The 27,199-nt window shown below is 36.0% G+C and overlaps 1 protein-coding gene across 1 annotated transcript in view; it reads left to right on the top strand.

Annotated features, from left to right (window-relative positions):
• ARIH1 (ariadne RBR E3 ubiquitin protein ligase 1) overlaps positions 1-27,199 on the top strand; it is a 118,847-nt gene that overhangs the window by 37,586 nt on the left and 54,062 nt on the right. Inside the window, exon 2 of the mRNA XM_045070709.1 lies at positions 8,241-8,308. Within this exon, the coding sequence (XP_044926644.1) occupies positions 8,241-8,308 (68 nt within the window). The remainder of the gene's footprint in view (positions 1-8,240; positions 8,309-27,199) is intronic.

The following is a 27,199-nucleotide window of genomic DNA, read 5'->3' as shown; positions in this document are numbered from 1 at the left end:
TATAGAAGTTTTTATATTTTATGGCTTTTGGGTTTCTGATATTAAGGCATTACCAAGCAAGTGTCTATAAAATTTGGTAGATTATCAGCAGCTCTGGAGGAGCTTATAGATTAAACTAGATGGAAAACTTACTATAAAAATGAGGCCATTTCTATGGAAAGAAATGAAATCTTGCCATTTGTGACAATGTGGATGGACCTGGAGGGTATTATGCTTAGCGAAATAAGTCAATCGGAGAAAGACAACTGTCATACGATCTCCCTGATCTGAGGAAGGGGAGATGCAACGTGGGGGGTTTGGGGTTAGGAAATGAATAAATGAAACAAGATGGGATCAGGAGGGAGACAAACCGTAAGAGACTCTTAATCTCACAAAACAAACTGAGGGTTCCTGGGCGGGGGGGTAGGGAGAGGGTGGTGGGGTTATGGACATTGGGGAGGGTTATGTGCTATGGTAAGTGCTGTGAAGTGTGTAAACCTGGTGATTCACAGACCTGTACCCCTGGGGCTATTACATTATATGTTAATTTTAAAAATTAAAAATTTTTTTTTAAATGGGGCCATTCTTTTTTTATTTTTTTAAAGTTTTTATTTAATTTCCTGTAGAGTTAATGTACAGTGTTACATTAGTTTCAGGTGTACAGTGTACTTATTCAGTACCTACATACATCACTGGTGCTCATCACAGTGAGTGCCCTCCTTAATCCCCATCACCTATGTCACCTGTCCTCCCGCCCCCTTCCCACTGAAAACCATCAGTTCTCCATAGTTAAGAGTCGTTTTCTTGGTTTGCCTCTCTCCCTCTTTATTTCTTTTGCTTGATTGTTTTGTTTCTTAAATTCCACATATGAGTGAAGTCATACAGTAGTTGTCTTTTTCTGACTTACTTTGCTTAGCATAGTACTATCTGGCTTCATTCATGTCATTGCAAATGGCAAGATTTCATTCTTTTTTATGAGCCCATTTTTTTTGTAGGAAATTTGTCAAACAGTGTTGAGATGGAATGTATAACCTGTTTAATTCCACTGCAGATCAAATTCTGAGATAAAAAGCTAGGCTCTGAGGCCTTTCTGTGTATGTTCATTGGGTTAAACAGTGGTTTTTTGCTGTTTCATCTTAGACTACTCTTTTATGAAACCTATTCATTTAATATTGGGCTTTCTCCTAAAATAAGAAAGTTGTGTATTGAGACCTTTCAAAAAATAGTTGCTTCCCTACAATACTTATCATAGGAGTGTCCTTCAATAACTTGGTTAATTCTACCAGGAGATCCTGTCATGTTCTTTTCTATTTATCTATTTATCTATTTATTTATTTTTGTCACACTTTTAAATGCAGGCATCTGTATGCATGTGTATACGTGTGAATACATACATCTAGATATGTAGTTCTTCACTTTGGCTATGTAGTGGAATTGCCAGGGAGCTTTCAAAAAACTGGTAATGCCTAGGTTCTTTCCTCACTTTGTCCTCTGATGTATTTAGTGTAGGGTTTGGCCTCCATATTGGGTTTTTTAAAGTTCGTTATATGATTCTAATGTGCTACCAGAGTTGAGAACTGCTTGATCAATGAATGGAGGATGACAGTGCATTGATATTAAGGCATCAGCTGGGGGATTTGGCATATTCACATCCACTTTTTTTTTCTTTTAAGATTTTATTTATTTATTTGCCAGAGAGAGAGAGAGAGAGATCACAAGTAAGCAAAGAGGCAGGCAGAGAGAGAGGGGTGAAGCAGGTTCCCCACTGAGCAGAGAACCCCATGTGGGGCTTGATCCCGGGACTGGGATCATGACCTGAACTGAAGGCAAAGGTTTAACCCACTGAGCCACCCAGGCGCCCCTTCACACCCACTTTTTACAACAGAACTTTGTAGATACTTTCAAACCATATACTGCTGCTATAACCTTAGAATGTAGTTTTCTTCAAATTACTACAGTATTACACTGCTAGGTCATGACAAGTCTGCTTGAGATTCTCTTTCTTTCTCCCTCTGCATCTATCCTTCCCTACCAACCCCTGCACGTGTGTACTCTCTCCAGAATAAATACATCTTTTTAAAAAAACGGGCTCTTGTGTGGCTTATTGGATTAAGCCTCTGCCTTCTGCTCAGGTCATGATCTCAGGGCCCTGGGATCAGGCCCTGCATTGGGCTCTCTGCTCACAGCAAGGAGCCTGCATCCCCCCACTTCTCTCTGCCTGCCTCTCTGCCTACTAGTGATATCTCTCTCTCTCTGTCAAATAAATACATAATCTTGAAAAAAAAAAGTTGGCTTTCTAAGAAAACAAAAAACAAAACCCTTTCAATCAGAATTGCTATGGGGAAGTCCCAAGTATTGGTATTTTTCAAGTTCCTCAGGAGATTTTAATATGTAGCCCAATGAGGGACCGTAGTTTTAGAGTTTACCACTGGAGAATATGTGAGATTTCAGATTGTTTTATTGCCCTAAAAGTTAAATACTGCTGCTAGTACTAATTTTCTAACTATATTGATTTTGCTTGTTAACTTTTTATATCTTTTTGTTTGTATCTTTAAGAAATGAGAACTGCCAATAAAAGTAGGATGAAAAGTTATTTCAACCAAGAGCTTGAATTGATTTTCTACTTAACTAATCATGAATTTTGGTAGCATGCATAGGTGATATCTCTCCCTTGATTGGGCCCCAGCCTAAAGCAGTTAAATCAGAATCTTTAAGGATGGTGTTACAATATAAATTTTTAGAAAATTTTCCTATTATTAGATTCTATTAATCTTATTTCATCATGGGTCAAATGACTTAATCTTTCTAACTTCATCTGTAAAATGTAAATAATGCCTACCTTGTATAAAGTGTTGCTGTGAAGATTAAATGAAATATGATGTGTTTAGAGTGCCTGGCACTGAATAATTTCATGTCTGTGTTCCTTTTATTCAGCATTGTTCTTTTGACACTTAATTGTACTTTAAATAGAACTCCATTATAGATGCTCCACTTGTAGGTTGAATTACTTTTATAACTTAATATTTTAAATTTATATATTAATTTCTATGAAATTTATACTTTTGGGTGTACAGTTTCATTAATTTTGACCAGGGCCTGGTGTTCTGTATTTGCTACCACAATCAACATACAGAACAGTTCCATAATGGCCGCCTTAAAAATTCCTTCATGCTACCTCATTTGTTTAAACCCTCCTCTGGCAACCTGGAATTGCTACACCATTCCTGTGGTTTTGTTTGGAATTGTACAATATGTAGCCTATTGAATCTGGCTTCTTTCACTTAGAATTTGCATTTGAGATTCATTCATATTTTATGTATCAATAGTTCCTTCTTTTGCTGAGTAGTATTCCATTGTGGATGTACCACGGTTTTTTATTTTTTATTTTTTTTCATTCCTTTAAAAAAATTTTTTTTTAAATTTTTTTATTAACTTATAATGTATTATTAGCCCCAGGAGTACAGGTCTATGAATTGCCAGTTTTGGGGGTTTTTTTGTTTTGGGTTTTGGTCTGAGAATATCTTTGTCTTCATTCCTGAACTATACTTTCACTGAATATAGAATTCTAGGCTGACAGCTTTTGGTATTATCCCAACAGGGCCCTGAGAGACTGGTGTGTTTTGTTGTGTTAAGATTTTATTTATTTGACACAGAGAGTGAGAGCACAAGCAGGGGGAGCAGTAGAGGGAGAGGGAGAAGCAGGCTTTCCACTGAGCAGGGAGCCTGATGTGGGGCTCCAACCCAGGAACCTGGAATCATGACCTGAGCCGAAGGCAGACGGTTAACCAACTAAGCCACCCAGGCACCTCGAGAGACTGTTGTGTTTGTTTGTTTGTTTGTTTTAAGATTTTATTTATTTATTTCTCAGAGAGAGAGAGAGCACAGGCAGGCAGAGTGGCAGGCAGAGGCAGAGGGAGAAAGCAGGCTCCCTGCCAAGAAAGGAGCCCAATGTGCGACTCGATTCCAGGACACTGGGATCATGACCTGAGCTGAAGGCAGCTGCTTAACTGACTAAGCCACGTAGGTGCTGCAAGAGACTGTTCTTTTAAAAACAAAACAGAAAAGATAGTTTTTCTGTTAAGTTTGGGTATTTTTAATCGTTATATCTTCAAGTTCAGTGTCTTCTTTGTCACCTCCTTTCTGCTACTGAGCCTGTCCAGTAGCCTTTGTATTTTTTAGTTCTAAAATTTCCATTTGGTTATTTTTTATAACTTCTTTCCATTTTAAGGTGTCCATTCTCAACTAATGGATCATGTTTTTAATAAGTGGCTTTAAACTTTTGTACTTCTAATATCTAGGTCTTCTTGGGGTCGGCACTCTATTAATTACCTTCTCCCTTGAGGATTGGTCGGATTTTCGTGGTTCTTGCCATATGTGTTAATTTTTGGATTCTGTCCTGGATGTTTTGAATATTGTGAGATTCTGCATCCTGTTAAATCCTTCAGAGGTGAAGATTTTTTGTTTCAGTAAACAGGTAAATCCAGTTAGGTTATAACTGCATATTCTTTCTCACTTTATATAGGTAGTGTTCAGTTTTCAAAGCCTTTGCTGTGTTTCCCTTCCATTCTTTACCACTTAGATTGATCTAGGACTTGGGCAGGGATTTATATTATAGTGGTAGTCTAAAAGCCTCTCCTGTACTTTAGCTGTGTTCCACATGTGCATAGCTTGCAGGTGAGCCCAGGTTCATAAGCAGAGTTAGGGGTCTACTCCTCCATCTTTCTCTTCTCAGCAGTTTCCCCTGTACTCTCTGACTCCCAGAGACCCTTTTCTTCATTCCTCTAGCCAGAAGCATGACTTAGTTTGTTACCTGTCATGCGTTGAGGTGAAGTGGCAAGAGAGAAAAGAATATGGATCCCCCCCAACTTTTTTTCACAACAGGGGCCCTCTTCCTGATTCTTCTCTTCAGAGCAATGGATTTCCTCTTGTCATTCTGCAGCAGTGTAGTTTTATGGCTGTGGTGGGCCTCAGGCAGGACCTAGAGAAACAGGAGAGAAAGAAAAAAAAAAAAGCATTTTCCTTACATTGTTAGGAGCCTTTTGCTATAATCCTCTAGCAGAAAAGACTCTCTTCTTTCAGTGTTAGCTGCTCTTGCCTGCTGCAGCAGTTTCCCTATATGGCCCACTCCAAAGCCAGGAAATAAAAGATAAAAAACAGGATACCCACCATCACCTTATTTGTTGTTCTTCACTTCTCTCCCCAATCTGCCTGCTGTTGAAGAGTATTTTGCCCAGTTTTTAGTTGTAATCAGTGAGAAAGCGAGCCACTGCAATGAGCTTATTACTCTGTGTTGGCCAGGACCAAAAGTCAGTTTATTTTGTTTTTAGATAAATTAACATTATTGGTGTATAACTATATGACTGATTATACCCATTTTTAAGAGTATAGTTTGTTTTGAGAAGTGTTTTCCCTCATCTAACCAACCGTCACATTCAAGAAATAGAACATTCCCAGAAAGCTCCCTTGTGTTTCTTAGCTTTCTGCCATCCCTTCATCCTGTCTTGATTCACCCTTTACTACTAGTCATCAAACATATGACTAGTAGTAAAATGAGATGTTTAATATTACTTTAGGTTCTACTACGTGGAATAAATGAAAGAATACTAGATTCAGATTGTCATAGGCTAAAATTCACATCTTTTTCACATAATTAAGTGGATAACATTGGGTAATTTTTATAGCCTCCAAAGAGTCTCATCATGGTTTTCTCATATTAAAAATGACAGAAAAGTGCTCTCTTACAGAGAGCTTTGAGAATTAAGTGGGGGTATATAAAGTACCTTATATAGGGATTGGCGTACGGTAGATTCACAGTATGTATTATTCTCCCATTACCTTTCTTTATATGCAGTGCACATAAAGCCATTGTTATTCTCCCATTACATTTCCTTATATGCAGTGCACATTAAGGCAGCTACATTGAAATAGTGCCCCCAATATAATTATTTAGTTTGTATTGTGAAATATCTCCTGCCCCATAGCATAGACCCAGGCAGAATATAAGTATTTTGGCATTATCATGCCACTGTGGTTGAGATGATTTTTTTCAGTCTATCCTATTAGGAAAAACTTTGGAGCATCTACCTTTGATATAATATGTACCTCAGGCACATACACCTACACAGCAATTTTTGAAGGATGAGCTGAAAAATTGTCCTGTTTCTTCATCTGGGAGACTGCTGGTCTTATTTTCTGATCCCTTGGATCACGATCACATTTTGGGATGCCCTACCCCAAACCTATTAAGTAGAACCATATGGACCCTAGTAATCTGTGTTTTAACTGAACTTTCTATAATAATTTTTGATACTGGAACTCAAGCACAGAAAAGACACTACAGCAACATCAAAGGGCATCAGAGAGCATTTGTCCTCTTCTTCCTTTTTTCTGTGTGCAAGCTGAGACTTCAGCAACTCCTGAAACATTTTCCCCCAGCACTCTACTCTGTCTAGTGGTAGAGAACACAGTGTATTTGGGTGCCACAGAGTTACAGGTCACACAATTCTCATGGGCACTAGTAATTGATAGGATTATTGCCTTTGTTTTACATGTGACTAAACCTAAATGAATAATTACTTCAATTGCAGGCAGACCCTGTTGCGAAAACCTGTTTCCAAACTGAGTTGGGTTGGGGTGGTTGGGGTGTTTATAAATTGTTGAATCATATGTCTGAGAAAGAGCTAGGCAAAACACTATGTATATTCTGCCCAAACAAACATAAAATAGGATCAGTTAATAGGGTTTTTTTGTTTGTTTGTTTTGTTTTGTTTTACATATTAACTCTTGTAAAGTGATGATGTCTGTCGCATGCTCTGTTAAAGGAGAATTCCGAAGGTGGTCTGGGCCCAAGAAGCAAGGATGGATAAATGGATTAGCAAAGTGTGTCTAGAGTGGGAGAGTGAAAGTTAACGTTATCTACAGCTTTGGATTTGGGGGAGGGGTATTGAATGTAGGTGAATTTTTCTATGACAAATTGTATTGTTTCATGATATTTTTATGCAAGATAACCTTTTAATTAAATCAGTTGTTAACTAATACTGTGTTCTCACTATGGTGATACAGAAGTAGTTTTATGCAGTGATCTTTTTGAAATGTTATTTGATGTAATAAAATTATACGTGACCTACAAATAAGCAGAGTCAGGTTTGAGTTCCACCTCTGACATTGTAACTAGCATTTTAGGTCAAAATTCTGTACCCAGATAGTAACCTGACTAGTTTGATGGGAAATGGAAATAAATATTAATAAAAATAAATGACAGCATTAAACAATAGGACAGTCAGTTTTGGGTTTATTTCATGCTGTTAGCCTTTCCTTCTAGAACTGAAACAGTAGCCTCTGATTATACTCTTTAAATTATTACCCAATACAAATATTTTTTCTTTTCATTAAATATCTCTGAAGGACCTTGTGACTTATAAATGGTTTAGATTCATTTGAACTATTGAATACAATAAAGTATTAGAAATTTTATTCATTAGAAATTTTGTTAACAGAGTGACAGTATGCTAAATCTTAATTATAAAAGAGTTCATTTAAATTAGTGCTTGATTTCATTAGATTTCTTTTTGGCTTATTTAAAAAATTTTTTTTATTATATTCAGTTGGCTGGCATATAGTATTACATCATTAGTTTTGATGTAGTGTTCAGTGATTCATTAGTTGCGTATAACACCCACTGCTCATCACCGCACGTGCCCACCCAGTTACCCCATCCTCCCACACCCCTTCCTTCTGTAACCCTCAGTTCAGTTCCAGGATTCCAGAGTTTCTCATGGTTTGTCTCCCTCTCTGATTTTTTCCCATTCAGTTTTCCCTCCGTTCCCTTGTGGGCCTCTGCGCTATTCCTTATGTTCCACATATGAGTGAAACTATATGATAATTGTCTTTCTCTGCTTGACTTATTTACTTAGCATAATCCCCTCCAGTTCCATCCGTGTCGATGCAAATGGTGGGTATTATCCTTTCTAATGGCTGAGTAATATTTCATTGTATATATGAACCACATCTTCCTTATCCATTTTTTCTGGCTTATTTTGAATTCTGCTTTATAATCCTGTAGAAATCTGACAAATTAGGATGGCAAACTATTTTTAAATAGTCTTGATCTTACAACTAAATTTTGTGTTTTTCTTTGTAGAATAAAGAAATATCTTAGGAAAGGAAATTTGGGTGGGATGAAATTAAATTCAGCCTAAAATTCACTAAATGTTAATGAAGTACTATTACCTTAAAATAACTTTTTTTCCCCCCTTCTTTAGAATCCAGCAACTATCACAAGAATACTCCTTAGCCACTTCAATTGGGATAAAGAGAAGCTAATGGAAAGGTAAGGAACTATATTGTCAGCTTTGTACTTACAAGTAACACAGAAAGCCTGTTGAACTGAATTTATAAGAAGCAAATAAGGAATTGATTTATAGACTGGTATGTGAAAAAAACCAGTGTGCAAGTATGTGCTTTAATTTCTTGTATTCCTCATCTGTAAATTTTGCAATAAACTTAATGTTACGGAAACTCAGGCTTAGTGTTCCTTTTATTTTGGAGCTAAGGTGGGGGCTCTTCTTCAGTATCTTCAAAATTACATCATCTTGAGTACTGAGAACTAAAAATGTGTCTTGAAAAACTGGTCGAGGGGCACCTGGCTGGCTCAGTTGATGGAAAATGTAGCTCTTGATCTCAGGGTCCTGAGTTCAAGCCCCACGTTGGGTGTCGACCCTACTTCAAAGAAGATAAAATACATTTTATTTTTATTTTATTTTATTTTTTTAAAAAATACATTTTAAAAAGCGATTGATACAGTCTTCAAACGTATGAATAATATCTTCCATTAATTACTTAAAATTTTCTTGCCCATAAAACTTTATTTTAAGCATATTAAAGACATTTATTCAGTAAAAATAAGTTACTCAGGGTATCCTGACCATCAAAATAGCTGTTTGGACTTGTTCTCTGATTTCAAGCAAGATTATATTCCGTTGAGTATTTTTAAATATTCCATGAGTATTTTCTATTATATATTCCATTGGGTATTTTCTCTCTGAAAATGTTTCTAGTTCTAAAAGGGAAGAAATTACAGGAGTAGTGAAGGACAATATTAATGCATTTCTTAACTTTTTTCTTCCTTAGATTGTGGTACGGTGACAGCCTATATTTATTCTACCAGCCATATTCTTCAGTCTAAAATTAGCAATCCTAATTTTAATAAAGAATTAACACTAGTTGTTGGGAATTGAGAACCCAAATATTATGAGAAGTAAATGGAAAATACTTCCCATTTGATTTTAAAGTTGAAAGAAGTTTGGAAAACATATATTAAATAATACCAAGCACATTGCTCAATTTATTTTTTAAAGATTTTATGTATTAGTCAGAGAGAGAGAGAGAGATCACAAGCAAGGGGAGCAGCAGGCAGAGGGAGAAGCAGGCTCCCAGGACTATGGGATCATAACCTGAGCCAAAGGCAGACAGTTAACCAGCTGAGCCACCCATGTGTCCCCATTGCTCAGTTTCTCACACATTGCACCCCAACTACAATTAATAGTAACAAATAGTAGTTATCAGTTATGGAGCCCTTTGTTCCAGGCATTATGGAGTTAGAAACTATTATAGCTTTATAGCTTTATGGAGTTAGAAACTATTATCTCCACTTAATTGATATGGAAAGTAAAGCTCTTAGGGCTTAATATATTTATCTCAGTTTTGTAACACAAGGAGTTAGCATTCAGACTCAGGTCTGTTGGACCCCAGAGCTTATGTTCTTAAACATACATAGTTTTCCCAGGGTTCATGGAGAATAAAATATTCCTCAGTGTGATTGCCCCTGCTGCCCTTGTGGATCTGACTACCTTTTTGGAAGTCAGTAGTATTTCTTATTTTTGGTAACATTTATTTTGGGGCTTATTTTATGACACTTAGGTTAGGAAAAGGAGTTTTCATTATTTATATCTGATTTTTTTTTTCCTAGTGAACTTGACTTAACAGTTTGTTTCTTATTAATGTATTTCTCCAAAGAAAATTTCTCCTATAACACTGTTGACACTGCTGAAAGCATTTTTCAGTTAAATACTTTACTTAGTGGTAAGTATGAATTAAAAAGTAGGCAGCTCCTTGGAAACTTCTATGTGTGTGTGAACTTTTCAGTTTCTTTTTGTAATTTCAGTGTTTTATATATTCTGAGGGTATGTTATTGGGTACCTTTTAATCTTTAATGTGTTTAAAACCAATATGCAGTATCTTTTTGTCTCATTTAATGAGTTTCACATTGTACTCCATGTTTAATATTAACACTGCCACACTCAGTGATTACTAATATGTTTAGATTAAATTATTGCCATTTTAAGTTGTTCTTTATATTTTTGTTGTTGTTGTTGGCTTGGTATCAATTTTTCTTCCCTTCCCCCCCCCCCAATTTCAGAGTTACCTGTTTTATTTCAGTTTTTCTAGTGGTCACCTTTATAAGCATTTTTACTAGCTTATATTTAACTTTTTTTTTTTTTTTTTTTCTTTTGGCTAGTCTCTTGGCATCCCACTGTTTTCTCCAAATTTACCTTTTTCCCTCCAGAATATATCTTTAGTCATTTAAGTCATTTTATATGTATTAAAATTTTTAAGGGCTCTAAGGGAAGTCCTTAATATTCTGAAATTTGGGGTAGTTTTGAAAGCACATCTAGTTGGGCCCTTTAAGTCTGAGAACTAATATTTTTGGCCATACCACCCTGAACGCGCCCGATCTCATTTGATCTCAGAAGCTAAGCAGGGTCAGGCCTGGTTAGTACTTGGATGGGAAATTCTTAGCTATTATTTCTTCTACTTTTCTTGATTCTCTTAATGCTTTCTGTAATCCATGTTAGTAACATGTTGAAATTTCTGGATCTCTTTTGGAAGTTAATTTTAACTTTCTAAAAATGTTTTTTTCTGTCATCTTTGTCTTTCTACTCTGGTCTGTGAAGTTTCTCAAGTTTATCTTTAATTCACTAACTTGTGTTTCTTTTTGCACCCATTTTGCTATTTAGCCATCTTGAATTGTTTAGTTCAACAGTATCCATTTTATTTATTTTAATAACTTAATTCTTGTTTTATGGATGCTCTCTTTCCCTTATCTCCCTTGACACATAATTCTTCTTATACTAATGTGTTTTCTTCTAGACTGTTTTTCAGTAAACATTTAAAATATGTATTGGTATTTGGTACCTTTCAGAGTGTGTTATTTTCAAATTGGTCAAATTTACACTAATGAATTCCAGTGAAAATCAATATGCATTCTATTTTCACACTTGCAAGTAACTTATTATCCCAAAATGATTATAACTAAACAGGGACAATACAAATGTAGGATATGGCTGATGAGAACTAGGAATTTGCAGGCTTAGTATCTTCATAAGAAAAAGAAAAAGAGATAGAAAACAAAGCCTTTGAAACAGGAACTTAGAAAAACACAAAATAAATCCAAAGACAATAGGATAGGTATTTAAGATAAAAGCAATGTAAATGAAATAGAGAACAAAAATACATAAAACAAAAACTTCTTTGAAAAGGATTTTTTTAAAAGGGAAATATCAAAAGAATGAGAAACAAGCCGGGCACTTGGAGAAAATATTTGCAAAAGGTATCTGATAAAGACAATCCAAAATAGATAAAGAACTCCTAAAACTCACTAATAAAAAAAAAAACCCAGTGGGTAAAGATCTGAATAGACAATGCATTAAAGAAGATACACATGTTAAATAAGTGTATGAAGAGATACTCAACAGCATGTATTATCACGGCATTGCTAATTAAAACAAGATATCACTGCCTATTTATTAGAATTGGCTAAAATCCAGAACACTGACACTACCAAATACTGATGAGGATGCGGAGCAACAAGAACTCTCCTTGCTGGTGGGGATGCAAAATGGCGTAGCTGATTTGCTTCCAGTTTGGCAGTTTCTTACAAAACTAAACATACTTTTACCATAGGATCTAGCACTCATACTTTTTGGTATTTACCCAAATGAGTTGAAAGCTTGTGTCCACACAAAAACCTGCACATGAATATTCATAGCATTTTTATTCATAATTCTAAAATTTAGAAGCAATCAAGATGTCCTCCATTTGGTGGGTGGATGAATAAACTGTGATATGTCCAGACGCTTGAATATTATTTAGTGCTAAAAAGAAATGAGGTATGAAGTCATGGAGAGACATGGAGAAACTTTAAATGCACGTTACTGAGTGAAAGAAGCAATCTGCAAAAGCTATATACTGTGTGATTCCAACGATATGACATTTTGGAAAAGAAAAAACTACAGGGATAGTAAGATCAGTGGTTGCCAGTGATTAGGTGGAGGGAAGGATGAATACATGGAGCAAAAAGGATTTTTAGGGCCGTGAAACTGTTCTGTACGAAACTGTTATGTTGCATATGTATCACAGTACATTTGTCTAAACCTATAAAATGTATAACACAAAAGTGAACCTTAATGTAATCTGTGTACTTTGGATGATAATGGTGTGTTGATGATTCTGTCAGGTGTGCCGCTCTGGTATGAGTTGTTGATAGTGGCTCAGATTGGGGGTTGGGGGCAAGGGATAAATAGGAGTGTTCTCTACTTTCTGCTCAGTTTTGCTGTAAAATCTTGTCAAAATGGGTGAGGAAATAAACCATTGGCAGATATGGTTGTAGGGGAGAAAGGCACAAATAAACAACATTGGGCATAATGCATAATTATAGATAGGAAAAATATTTCAGAATTATAAATGAATACTGAGTACTACTTTTGCCAGTATATTTGAAAGCTTAGAATTGGAAATTCTAAGTAGAAAAATAACCATGGAAAAATGTAGTAATATACTAAAAGATTTCCTCTCCTCCAAAAACTGCTTAACTAGATGATTTTATGGTCAAGTTATATCTAATAAACCATCAAGGAACTGCAAGTTTCTATTGAAAATTATTTCAGAACATGGAAAAAGAAAAGACATCATTAATTCCTGTTAGCCAAATCAGAATAACCCTTGTTATTCTCATTACAAAATTGGAGAACAGCTGCATAAGATAAAAACCACCTTTATTATGAACATAGCTGTTGAATTAATAAGTAATCTTTAATTAAATTGGAAGAATTAATAGTCTAGTAAGACTTCTAGCATTTCTCCTAGGAATGTAAGAATAGGTCATGATTAAGAAAAAAATAATTTATCTATAGTATTTTACTACTCTTTAACAGGTTAGTGTTACCCATGATTTAGGGAAAAAAAACAATTTTTAGCAAACTAAGAAGGTAATTTCTCAGTTTCATAAAGGGTATTAACTAATAATGTACAGCAGAATTACCCTTAATTTTGAAACATTGGAAGGATGTCCAATAAAATCAAACAGGGTACTGGCTATCACCGGCATTTAAATGTACTAGAAGTTCTGATAAGTAAAATAATACATGGAAAATTAAATAAATGATAAAAAATTGTTTGGTAATGGGAGGTTATGGATTATATTTAGGTTTTTCTTCATACTTTTATGTGTTCTGTGGACTTTCTTCAGTAATCCTAGAAAAGTGTTAACAGTAATACATTAACTTATGTAATTCAGAAAACAAGCACTCACTTGTAATGAAAGCTTTTATTTAAAAAAGGAAGAGAAATTTTTGTAGACCATATAATCATCTACCTAGAAAACTTCAAAGAATCAACTGATAAACTATTAAGAACTTTAAAAAACACCAATGCTTAGGCCCCTTTCCATTCATTCTCCTTCCACCTCCCTTAATACCCTTGGAAAAAAGAACGTAAGGAGGCTTTGCTCATTGACACTGTGCATCTTCTTGTCCTTGAGTATAAAAGTGAAGGTGACTTGTATGACAATCTTGTAACAATTTAGAATTCCAGGAATTGTAAGAAAGGTTAGCATGGCCAATAATTTTGCTACATAGCTTTATGTACTTATTTATTTACTTATTTATAGATTTATTTATTTGAGAGAGAGAGAGCACAAGCTGGGGGTGGAGGCAGAGGGAGAAACAGGTTTACCACTGAGCAAAGAGCCAGTTGAGGGACTCATTCCCAAGATCCCTGGACCATGGCCCGAGCTGAAGGGCAGACATTTAATCCACCGAGCCACCCAGGTGCCCCTACATAGCATTTTTCAAAGAAATTGTACTTCCCAGTTGGTAACACAATATATTCAAGTATGATTTCTATTCATTTTGACATAATTAAAGAGAAATCTTACTCTAGGAAAAATTGTGAAGTACTTCACATTCTGTCCTTTCTTTCTACTGTCTTTCCTCATTTCCATATACCAGGCATATTAGTTTCTTATTTATTTATTCATTAGGGAGCCTCCCTGCCATGGAGGAGGATCTTAGAGTCTAGTGAGAGCCATCGAGGTTTAAGTAGATTTCTTGCTAACAGTTCTTATTTGTCCCCAGACTTCTAGTCCATAGTTTAAACAAATTTATCCTGACCCCCAAAACAAGTAATTTATTCTTTTAAAGATACATTTTGGTGAAGGTGGTGAGGGGCTTATGGAGAAGGGACCATTTAAATTTTTTGGTGTCATCTTTTCTCTCTGATAGCAACTTTCCAAACCTTTGCCATTTTCTTTCTTACCCAGCCTTTTGCATTTTTACTCTGTATATTAACTTTTTTCTGTTGTATAAATTAAATAGAATTTTCTCTCTTCACTGGATTTCTTCCCATGCTCCTCCACATGAAGCAAAACAGAACAAATCAGGGAATTAGAAGTGTGCCAACAACTTGATCTGCCTGTCTACTTCTAAACTTTAAAGGCTAACCTTTCCATCTGGGCTTTGATCTTCTAATTTTTTTGTGGGGTGTTTCTTCCATTATTTCATCTATCTTATCTTGAGCCCTCTCCCTTTCCTGATATATCAGTCAGGATTTTTAGTTGTAAGTATACTTGAAGAGAACAGGTGAGAAACGACATTAAAGATGGAGAATCTGGTGCCTGGGAGGCACAATGGATTAAGCCTCTGGTCATGATCTCAGGGTCCTGGGATCGAACCCCACATTGGGCTCTCTGCTCAGTGGGGAGCATGCTTCCCCCTCTCTCTCTGCATGCCTCTCTGACTACTTGTGATCTCTCTCTCTGTCCAAAAAAAAAAAAAAAGATGGAGATTCAGTGACTATATAAAGACTATGCATTCAGCAAAAGTGCCCAAGTCATAGTGTCAAACTGTTTCAGTAAATGCTGTTGCTATTGCCGTTGGGCACAGGCATCACAGCTCATCAACAGTATTGGGCATGTGTCATCACAACTGGTATTTCTGATGTTTTGGCCTCTGAAAGCTGGATGTATCCTACCCCTATTGGCAGAATGAATTCCTCACAAATCTTCAAGTACCATGCTTTTCACAAACTATAGGTCACACTTACTCTGCTAGGCCTGAATCCATTCAGCAGGAGAGATTGGGAAAGTGAGTTGTCCTTTTTTTCCCTTTCTTTTTATGACAAAACTTTTTTATTTTAGATTTTTTTTATTATTACTGTTGAAATATAATTGACATATAATGTTTGGTTTCAGGTGTATGACACAGTGATCAGCAGTTGTTTGCATTACTCAGTCATTAATGATAAATGTGGTTATCCTCTGTCACCATATAATGTTATTACAATATTACTGTCTATATTCTCGAGAATATAGACTTTATTTCTATGATTTTAACTAGTTTTATAACTGGAAGTTTGTACCTATTTTGCCCGTACTTTCCACCCACCTCCCTTGACAAGACATTTACAAATCCAGCTTCTGGGGCACCTGGGTGGCTCAATCGGTTAAGCTTATGACTCTTAATTTCAGCTCAGGTCATGATCTCAGGATCATGTGATTGAGCCCCACTTTGGGCTCCTCGATCAGTGGGGAATCTGCTACTCTCTTTGTCCCTTTCCCTCTGCCTTTCCCCTGCTCGTGCACACTGTCTTTCTCTCAGTCTCTAAAATAAATAAATCTCTAAAAATTAAGCTTCTGTCTGCCATTCTATTATCTTTATTTCTGTTCTTATATTACACTTTAGTAGTACACAACTTTTAAATGTCACCAAATTCATTTTTGTGTCGACTCAACTTTGCAACTGTTTCCTTTGTCTGACATGGGGCTTCTGTGGATATCTGTGTAGGCTGCCCAAGGGAGCACTTTTGGACTGGTGCTGTCATTGGCCCATGCCTGGCATACCCTTCCATATTGTACATTTTTCTAATTTTTTTTTTTAAGATTTTATTTATTTATTTGAAAGAGATCACAAGTAGGTGGGCGGGGGTGGGGAAGCAGGCTCCCTGCTGAGCAGAGAGCCCAATGTAGGGCTCAATTCCAGGACCCCAGGATCGTGACCTGAGCCGAAGGTAGAGGCTTTAACCCACTGAGCCACCGAGGCACCCCTCCTAATTGTTCTTTAAAACCCAACTTAAGGGGTGCCCAGGTAGCTCAGTCATTGTCTGCCTTCAGCTCAGGTCCTGATGCCTGTGTCCTGGGATCTAGCCCCACATCGGGTTCCCTGCTCGGTGGGGAGCCTGCTTCTCCCTCTCCCACTCCCCCTGCTTGTGTTCCTGTTCTCGCTATATCTCTCTCTGTCAAATAAATAAAGTTTTAAAAAAAATTGTAGGATAAAAGAAAATAAAACCCAGCTTAAGCTTTAATTCTAAGATGGCTATGCATATTTCTCAAGACAGCTAATCACTTCTTCATTGGTTCTTTTATATGTGTTTAATATGTCAGAACTTCTGTTAGAGTTGTTTGTGCGTAAGAATTATCTTACTCATCTTTCATTGCTAGTACATAACACAATTCCTAATATATAGTGTTTAGTAAATATTTTAGTTCAACCATTTCTAGGTTTTATTTATTTATTTTTTATAATATACACGTAATTTCTGTAAATTATGACAAGCATGTAAATCAGATTTCAATATGTCAGGAACTAGAGACAAAGCCCCCCAAATCAAGCTTCTTTAGAATTGATAACAAGTAAAAAAAAATAAATAAATAACAACAAAAAACAAACCTGTATCTTCTCTATAAGGTGGGCGTTATTGAGTTAACTGGTACACACACACACACACACACACACCAGGGGAGATATATAGGTGGTTGATTACTTATTTCTTTTCATGGATAGGTATAATCAAAGAATCTTGATTGATTGAAGATTGATTTCAATGCAGACTATGTTGCAAATAGCTTTCCACTTTCCATTCTGAAGCTATAACACCATTTAGTGAATAGTTACTAGAACCAGTACTTGTATGTTATTATGATGGTATGGAAATTTTCTTAGCCACACCACTAATAATACATTGTTTCACAGTTAACTTCTAGGATGTGAGTGTAAATTTGGTTTGTTACAAACCAGGCTTTTATGATGGCATTCATCACTATTCTATAGTGTAGTGGGTTTTTATTGTTTAAACAGTTGAGGTGTTATCAGGGAGCATGTATAGAAAGCGGCAAATGTACCGTCTTACACTGTAGTGGTTAAGAACATAGGATCTCTGCTCCACCACCTCCTAGCGTATGAACTCGGAGCAATTTTCTCCTTTAGTTACTTCACCTGAAGTTATTCTGTTGTCCCTAATCTCCCTGCTATCTTGCCACTTCATAAATTCCAAGAATGTTTTTTAATATCAGCTGTGTAAAAGACATTGACCAGAGGTTTGATGATGAAGAGGTACACAAAACCATGTATCATATACCATTTTACCCTTAAGGTACTTATAGATAAAGCTTTAAGGGAATACATAAATGGTTATTTCTGGCTCAGGTGGGAAAGGATTTGTTGATGAGATGGCATTTGATTGGGCTTGGGAGAGCAGGCAGAGTGGGAACCTGGGCACTTCAGGAAAGAAGTTGGGGGAAGGAGGTAGCTTAAGGAACATATGTTGAATGGTAATGAGATTTAGAGCAACTGGAGTACATGAAAGATAGAAGAAAAATGATGGGGCATGTTTAATAGGAAGCACACTGTGGAGGACCTTGAATTCTAAGCAACTGAATTTGGCTTTTTTTCCTATTAAGTGGGAAGATTTTAAGGTTGTTTTGTGGAGAAATGTGATATAAGGGCATTATTGCAGGAAAAAAATTTAATTACAATATGAGCTGATTGTCCATCGGCAGGATGACCCATTGGAAAACTATTTTAATAACCCAGGTAAAAGAAAAATGTTGGTTTGACTTAGGATAGTGATGGCTGATTAAAAGCAGAGTGTGGGTGGAAGAGATGTTAAGCTGGAGTTTGAACTGTGACAGAAAATATGAGACTCTTGGAAATTTCTGGTAATTTGGGCCATTCTATCCACTAAATATAGTAGAGAAATCTTTTTGATATTGGAACATCTTTTTTCTTTTTTTCCTGAAGATTTTATTTATTTACTTGACAGGGGGATGGGGAGAGCACAGGCGGGGGAGCAGAAGAGGAAGAGGGAAAAGCAGGCTCTCCCCACAGAGAGCCTGATGCAGTGCTCAATCCCAGGACCCTGGGATCATGACCTGAGCTGAAGGCAGATGCTTCACCCACTGAGCCACCCGCGTGCTCCAATATTGAAACATCCTTTAAAAATAAAGAATATCTGGGGTGTCTGGGTGGCTCAGTTGGTGGAGAGTCTGCCTTTGGCTCAGGTCATAATTTCGGGATCCTGGGATTGAACCTTGCTTCGGGCTCCCTGCTCATTGGGGAGCCTCCTTCTCTTCTTCCTCTGCCCCTCCCCCCACTCTGCTCTTTCTTTCTCACTCTATCTCAATTAAATAAAATCTTTTTTAAAAAATCAAGAATATCAAAGTATTAGTAAAATAGGAATGAGAGGGTTAAGGCCCAAGAGAATATGGAAACCTAGGCAGATGAGCCAAGCGTTCAGTCTGCTTTGCACTGGAAGTATATTCTGATCTAGAAGAGGTAGCTAAGAGTAGCTAAGGTGGCTGTGATTTTTTGTTTTAATTTTTTATTAACATATAATGGATTATTAGTCCCAGGGGCACAGGTCTGTGAATTACCAGGTTTACATACAGATGGCTGTGATTTTTATTGGCCGTTTGGTTTGTGTTGGGGGGGTGGTTTGGAGTCTTAGACCCACCAAGAATGAGGGTCAGGTAAACCAGCTCTTCTAAAGATTAAAGATAGTATTCATGTCATGTATGCCCCAGAAAATCTTAAGCCTTGAATGTGGATTAAGATGGTCCCAGACTGTTAATGTACTCAGGCACTTGACACAAACAAATAAAAATGTCTTCCAGGGAAAGAACATTAAGACCTCAAACTATTTCCCCAAATTATTTTTTTAAATTAAAACATAACAATTTGAGACTCCAGATATTAGAATTGTCAGAACTGGATCAATAGGGTATACCATCAGCAAGAAACTAGAAAGCCTGAACTGTCGTCGTCGTCGTCTTCTTCTTCTTCTTCTTTTTTTTTTTTTTTAAGATTTTATTTATTTATTTGACAGAGAAAGAGTGATAGCACGTAGGCAGAGAGTGGGGGGAAGTAGGCTCCTCACTGAGCAGAGAGCCCAGTGCGGGGCTTGATCCTGAACTGAAGGCGAAGGCCCAACCCACTGAGCCACCCACGCGCCCCAGTATGAGCTATCTTAACCATATGAAAAAGGTTTTCTTATTTTTCTTTTATTATTGTTAACTTATTTTTACTTTATTGTATTTTATGTACTCAATTCATAGTTCCATTTCTTTATGTGCAGCTCATATAAGTATGGTACCAGTGTTAAACATTAAAAGCACCTGTTGAAATAAGTCAAGTGTAAGTGTGAGACTGTTAGGCATGATCTGGTTCCAGCAAAGTTAGGAAAATGACTCGAAAAAGAATTTCTGTAACTAAAGAAAGTAAGCAAAATTAACTCAGTGACTTAATTTAACAGCTGATTGGACAAAGCTAAAGGTACTAAAAGATCAAACTAAACCACTATCTAAATTACGCATACACTAAAAGATGGAAAGTGCAAAAGAGAAGTTAAGAAATGTAGAGGATATAGTGAGAAGATCTTACTGAGTTTTAGGAGAGAATGAACCAAAGGTAGTATTTGAAGATATAATGGCTGATAATTTTCCAGATTGGTGGGGGGAAAAAAAATGCCCAGAATTTAAGAAGCCTAACAGTTCCCATGCATAATAAATACTATTTCACTGATTCTAAGATATTTTATTTTGGTTAAAAGTTGAATGCATCTTTCAATTGATGGCACCTTGCAGTCCAACAAGATCGAAATACTGACTTAAGTGAAAACATTCCCATTTCTCTCTCTGGTAAGATCATGAAATTTCGGTACCAAAGCATTTTAGATTTCATGAAATATATGGTAAAAAGAAATCCACTTTTTTTTTTTTTTTTGAAATCCACATTTCAATCCACATTTTAAAACATAGTAAAACTACAGAAACAACAGGGAAAATAGTCATGAAAGCAAGATGCAAGGAAGATTACTTTCAAAGAGTAAAAATTTGTGTATATATTTTATGTAAATAGACAAAAATATATAGAAAGTATATATATTCTTTTTAGAGAACAGCTGACTTAACAGCAGTAGTGGAAATAATAGTAAGATGATACCTCAGTAGGTTGAAAAACAAATGCCAATTTAGAATACGGTGTTCAGGGGTGCCTGGGTGCCTCAATGGGTTAAACCTCTGCCTTCAGCTCATGTCAGGGTCTCAGGGTCCTGGGATCAAGCCCCGCATTGGGCTCTCTTCTCAGCAGGGACCCTGCTTTCCTCTCTCTCTCTCTGCCTGCTTGTGCTCTCTCTGTCCCAATAAATAAGTAAAAAAAAAAAAAAATAAATACCGTGTGCATGGAAAATGTTTTCATAAACAGTACCATCTCTTAATTACCATAAATGCCTTTATGTTGTAACTAATGTTTGTATTCTTCTAAGTCAATATTTTGTTATATCAATGTTTCAGATATTCATAATGTTACTTAAGCAGCGATTTGAATAATAAGGGAGAAATTGTGGAATGTAATCTAAATTGTGCTTAGGAAGTTGAGTTTATAACCTTAAATGCGTATTTTTTTTAAGGATTTTATTTACTTATTTGAGAGAGAGAGAATGAGAGAGAGTGAACATGAGAGGCAGAAGCAGAGCCACTGCTGAGGAGGGAGCCCAGCACCGAGACTCGATTCGGGAACTCCAGGATATTTAAGGAAAGTAATGAGCTAAGATTTCATCTTAAGTCTCAAATAATGAGCTAGACACGTCACAATAGGAAACGAGCAACAGAATAAATTCAGAGAAATTACAAGAGGAAATAACAGCAAAATTTAATAAAACAGCAAAGAAATGTATAGTGGAGTGGCTCAAAGAGCCAGAAGATTTTTTTTTTTAAGACTGATTAACATTGATACCCAGGTGAGATTAATCAAGAAAAAAGGCACAAATAACTAATATCAGGAACAAAAAAGAATGTCACCTTGAATCCTGCCCATTCTTTAAAAAAAAATTCTAAGGTATTGTGGATAACGGTGTCAAAATTCGAAATTTTACACGAAATGGATAAATTCTTAGAAATTTGTGATTTACCAAAATTGACTTGAGAAATAAATAGAAAAACCTATATGAGCTATCACTGTAAAGTGAAATTTTCTGTAAAGAAAAGTCTAAGTCTGGATGGATATACTGGAGAGTTCTACCAACACTTAATGAGATACTAACTCCAACCTTGTATTCTTTTAGAAAACAAAACGAGGATCCCCATCTTTATAAGGCTGTCACAACTTTGATTCCAAGACCCAACTGAAACATTACTTGTCAATTTCTCTCATTTACACAGGTGCAAAAAATAAAACCCACAATACTTGCAAATGAGTGTTCAACAATACATAAAAAGGAAAATAACCCGGACAGCTCTGATTTATCCCAGGAATCCTAGGTTGGTTTAACATGAAACAATTCACTATGGTCTCCTGAACAGTTTTTTTGTTTTTGTTTTTGTTTTTTTAAGATTTTTAAAAATTATTATTTATTTATTTGACAGGCAGAGATCGCAAGTAGGCAGAGAGGCAGGCAGAGAGAGGAGGAAGCAGGCCCCCCGCCAAACAGAGAGCCCGACGAGGGGCTCGAACCCAGGACCCTAGGACCATGAGCCAAAGGCAGAGGCTTTAACCCACTGAGCCACCCAGGTGTCCCACTTGAACAGATTTTATTGAGAAAAACATTTCAGTAGATTTAAGGGAGTAGTTCCTAAAAATCAGTCATTATTCATGATTTTATAAAGGAGCCATTAGGAAAATAGGCAGGAAAGGGAAATTTATTAATCTAGAAAATCTATAAAAATACCTTTGGGAGATATTATAGTTCATGCTGAAATGTTGGAAAAATTTCCCTGTTAGATAGAGTTCAAAACATGGATATCTGTTTTCACTTCTGTTCAACATAATACTGAGGATGATCCTAGCCAGTAGTAAAAAGTATCATAGTTGTAAAGCAGATGATAAACATTATTCACTGATGATGTGTATTGTGTACATAGGAAATCCAAAGGAGTCTACAGATTTAGTTAATTTAGGAAGACCTGTAAAAATGTTTTATTATTTTTTTTTCTGCCAGTATTTAGACACATATCTTTGACCCAGTAATTCCACTCCCAGGTATACACCTAGTAGAAAGAAATATGCACATCTAAATTGAAAGTCCTAAGTGTGCTCATAGCAGCATTATTCGTAATAGCTCCAACCTACAAACAACCCAAAGGTCTATTAATAGGTAGATAATTATGGTGTATTTCTGTAATATCTTCAGCAAAAAAAAAATAACTTAAAGCTGCAATTGACAACATAGATGAATCTTAAAAAGCATCATATTGACTGAAAGGAAGACCTCTAAGTACATATGTCCTGTATGATTTTGTTTGTATTCAATTCAAGAACAGGCAGAACTAATCCATATTGTTTAGCATTCATATTTAGGTGGTAAAACTTTTAAAGAAATAGGATAGTGATTATGTCTCTGGGGAAGAGGAGTTTGTTACTGAGAAGGGATGTTTGGAGTGTTTCTGAAGCACTAGCTGTATTCTACTTGTTCTGGGTTGGTTATACACAGGTGTTTGCTTTATAACTATTTGTAAGCTGCCCATTGATATTTATGCGCTTTTGTAGAATTGCCATTATATCACAACAAAAATAACTTTAAAACACACGTGTACACATAAGAAAAGGAATGACCTTAAAAGGGAAGGGCTGGTTTGTTTTCTGGATTGTTTTAGGATTCATAGTACCTTTGGTTACCTACAAGTAAAGCAACATTTTGCCAAGACAGTTTCCTCACTACCTTCCTGGGTATCATATCATATCCGTCGTAAATTTTGACCATGTCAGCTCATTTTATCAGTCTGCAATATTTTGATTCCTACCATGTCAAATATTTCTGATTCCTACCATGTCAAAGCCATACCATCTGGCTTTTGAAAACCTTCCATAGTTTCACTCTATTCTGTATGTCTGTACTTACTCCTCTATACTCTGTCAGGATGCCCTTGACTCTTCAGGTCCCAGTCTTCTCAGGAGCTATATTTTATACAAATTCAGAGCACATATTTCATTCTGGGGTTATACTCACAGATGTAAACATCATGTACAGTTCCATATCTTATGCAACTCACCTAATGCCCCTAGGATCTCCTTAATCTCCAAATTTTTTTTTAAATCTCCAAATTCTTAACGCATTTACTGTTAAGTCATTTTTACATCTTGAAGTTACTTGCTATTTTCTGTACTTAACTAGCTAGCATTCTTCTTCCACCTCTTTTACCCTTAGCATGTCATATTGAAGTAGCTGTCCATCTCTTTCCTTCATGGCCATTATTAACACAGTGACTGACCAACACAGTTCCCACATATAGTTACTTAATATGTGAGGGAACTATGTAAAAGTGGATATTAAATATATAGTATTTTGTATTTTGATTCCTTATTCTTAGTTTTAGCATAGCTAGATTTTACCTGAGGACTTCCGTTAAATATATTGAGACATCATTATCAAAATAATAAAATGATATAATTTTAAAATATTTTATATGCATTTTTCATATTTCTCTCCCTTTGGAATCAGATCCACTATTGCATGAAGCAAGTAGTTTGTTTCCTTTTATTTATTAAGTTGTGCTGCTCCTGTGTAGCAAGTGGAAAAGACCACTAAGCAGAGCAGAGGGTGTAGACATTTCCCTTGCATGCACATATTTGGACAGAGGGGCACAGAAGCCACTGTCTTTGTTTTCTTTGAAGTAAAAAAAATCGTTTTAGAAAATAATACTGGTCCTTGTCATTTTGGGGGCCATAGTCTCTTGTGAGAGAATAATAAAAGCTTTGAAGCTTTTCCTCAGGTTGGGGAAGTGTGTGTGAAGAACGCACATGTATACATAAGTTACGAAGTTCTGGATACTGTAATGTTCTTGAATATTCAGAGGCTTTAGGTTAGAAGAATTTGGTAAATTGAAATAATCCTGATCAAGCCAGGGAACGTGAATAACTGCCTGTGAGGGGAATAGTCATTAGTTTCTTCTTAAAATGTCTGGCATAGTTTCAGATCTACCTTAAAAGTTCATATGGGAATAAAACTGTATTTCTCAGAAAAGCCTTTTGATTAGCAAAATGTTGGTAATGGTTAAAGCTGGATGAAGGGTATGTGGGAGTTCAATTTACTGTTCTTTTGACTTTGGTATATTGAAATTTTTTATAATGGGGTGGGAACGTTTTGGGAAGATGACATAGATTATTGTGTTTCTGTTAAAATTGTGCTAATTCAGGCCTAGAAGGAGCTATCTTCCATCTGTATTGCTGAGATTCTTTTCTTAATATACTTGCTTTCATCATGGCTCAGAACCAAAAAGGATAAAGTATGAAGGAACAAATGGTAGAAAGTTTCTCAAAAATAATACAATATGATAAAAAAGAATGAAACCTTGCCATTTGCAACAACATGGTTAGAGCTAGAGAGGATAAGTCAGTCACAGAAAGATAACTACATAGGATTTCACTCGTGTCTAACTTAAGAAACAAAAGGAGCAAAGGAAAAAAGAGAAGCAAATCAAGAAACAGACTTTTAACTATAGAGAACGAATTGGTGGTTACCAGAAGGGAGGTGGGGGGATGGGTGACATAGGCAATTGGGATTAAGGAGTGTCTGTTGTGATGAGCACCTGGTTTGTATGGAAGTGTTAAATCACTATATTGTACACCTTAAACTACATTACACTGTATGTTAACTGGAACTTAAAAACTTTTTTAAAAATTACATAATAATGGGGAGCCTGGCAGGCTCAGTCACTAGACCATGTGACTCTGGATCTTGGGGTTGTGAGTTCAAACTCCATGTTGGGTGTAGAGACTATGTAAAAATGGAATCATTTTTTCTTTCTTTTTTTTTAAATATGCAGGGCACCTGGGTGGTTCAGTCGTTGGGCGTCTGCCTTAGGCCCAGGTCATGATCCTGGGGTCCTGGGGTCCAGGGATCGAGCCCCACATCAGGCTCCCTGCTCAGTGGGAGCCCTGCTTCTCCCTCTCCCAATCCCCCTGCTTGTGTTTTCTCTCTCACTGTCTCTCTCTGTCTCTGTCAAATAAATAAATAAAATCTTTAAAAAATAAAAATAAAAAAATTTCAAAAATACAATAAAATTTTGTACTGCAACTTGTTTAGTAGCTTCTTTGTCAGGTGGTCTTTGCTCAGCAGTAAGCAAGCTCAGGATTGTGTGGGGGTTTTTTGTTTTGTTTGTTTGTTTAATTAAATAGGTTGATTTTCTCATAGGAGAAAAGTCTTAAAATCTCAAAAAGCATTTTTAAAAAATATATGACCAATAGTATTTATTTAGCTATAAACCACATATAATATATTAATATTAAAATGAGAACTAGGGGCACCTGGGTGGCTCAGTGGGTTAAAGCCTCTGCCTTCCGCTCAGGTCATGATCCCAGGAGCCTGGGATCAAGCCCTGCATCGGGCTCTCTGTTCAGCGGGGAGCCTGCTTCCTCTCTCTCTGCCTACTTGTGATCTCTGTCAAATAAATAAAATATTTTAAAAAAATAAATAAAATGAGAACTAAACTTATTTTTTTAGATTAGCACAGAAAAACAACAAAACTTTTAAAACAAGTTCTTTTTCTTTTCTTTTCCTTTTTTTTTTTTTTATAACATATAATGTATTAGCCCCAGGGGTACAGGTCTGTGTTAAAACAAGTTCTTATAGACATGTGTAAGTCTTCATTAAATCCTTTTTCTTATGAGGGCCAAAAGTCTTCTTAGAAAAAAGATTTTCTAAACCTAAGTCCTTACTTTTCTATCCATAAGTTTTAGTTCTCTGGAATTCTGAACTTTACCTAGTAGAGGTTCATATGTGCACCATTTTACATTCTAACTTTAGTCCTTCTTTTTAAAGAATATGATTAAAAACCACATTCTACTTGAAGAGCCCTTTTTAGATTTAAATTTTTACCAAAGTAACAGTTTTTTAAAAGTCTAGTTTTAAGGGTTTTAAATGAAAACTGTTGCTTCAGAGTTTTAGTCGTATTCCCTGGAAGAGAAAGAACTGTTGGCTTTACTATTTAATAGCATGCTTATACTGCTATACTATACTGCATCTGGTGGCTTCTTTCTATGAAATATGAGGATTAAGCTTTGAAACTAATACTTACATGTGGGAAAGGCTTCTCTCATAGTGTATTTTTTACTCTGTGGTTCAGTTATACTGAACCTTTTCAGTAAGACTCCTTTTCATACCCTATTATTTTTGTTTTTCATAAATATAATTGCAGTTTTTATTCATCCATATGATTTAAACAAACTTAAACTGTTCCTTTGCTTCTTGACATTTTTGCTCAAGTGTACCTTTTCTAAAAGTAGAAAAATTATACCATTAGAAGCAGGTTAATAGGACCCAAAGAATAGTTGAAATCACAATTCCTGGTAGAGATGTTGGTGTCACAGACCTTTTTTTAGTGCTTTATCAGAATTATAGTTAAGGTATACACAGTTAAGGACAATTGTGACTGTTCTGTTGCCTTTTGAAATTGAAGTCTGGTATCCATAAAATGCCACACAAGAATATTGAAACAAAAGTGATTTGGCTATTTAGAAATAGAAATGTGTGTACATGCATATTATACATGGACTGACATAATGTATTTGTATACATTTTCATATATTTGTGTTTTTGTTCCCTCTCAGACTATATAGCATTAGATAATTGACTTTAGTTATAAATATGTAATGGGAACATTAAAAATCTGTAAGGAGGG

This window comes from Mustela putorius, unplaced genomic scaffold (genome assembly GCF_011764305.1).
Source record: "Mustela putorius furo isolate JIRA1106 unplaced genomic scaffold, ASM1176430v1.1 tig00003972_pilon_pilon_pilon, whole genome shotgun sequence".
Classification (NCBI taxonomy): domain Eukaryota; kingdom Metazoa; phylum Chordata; class Mammalia; order Carnivora; family Mustelidae; genus Mustela; species Mustela putorius.
The sequence above is the reverse complement of the archived record's forward strand: the minus strand, read 5'-3'. Positions and strand labels throughout refer to the sequence as shown.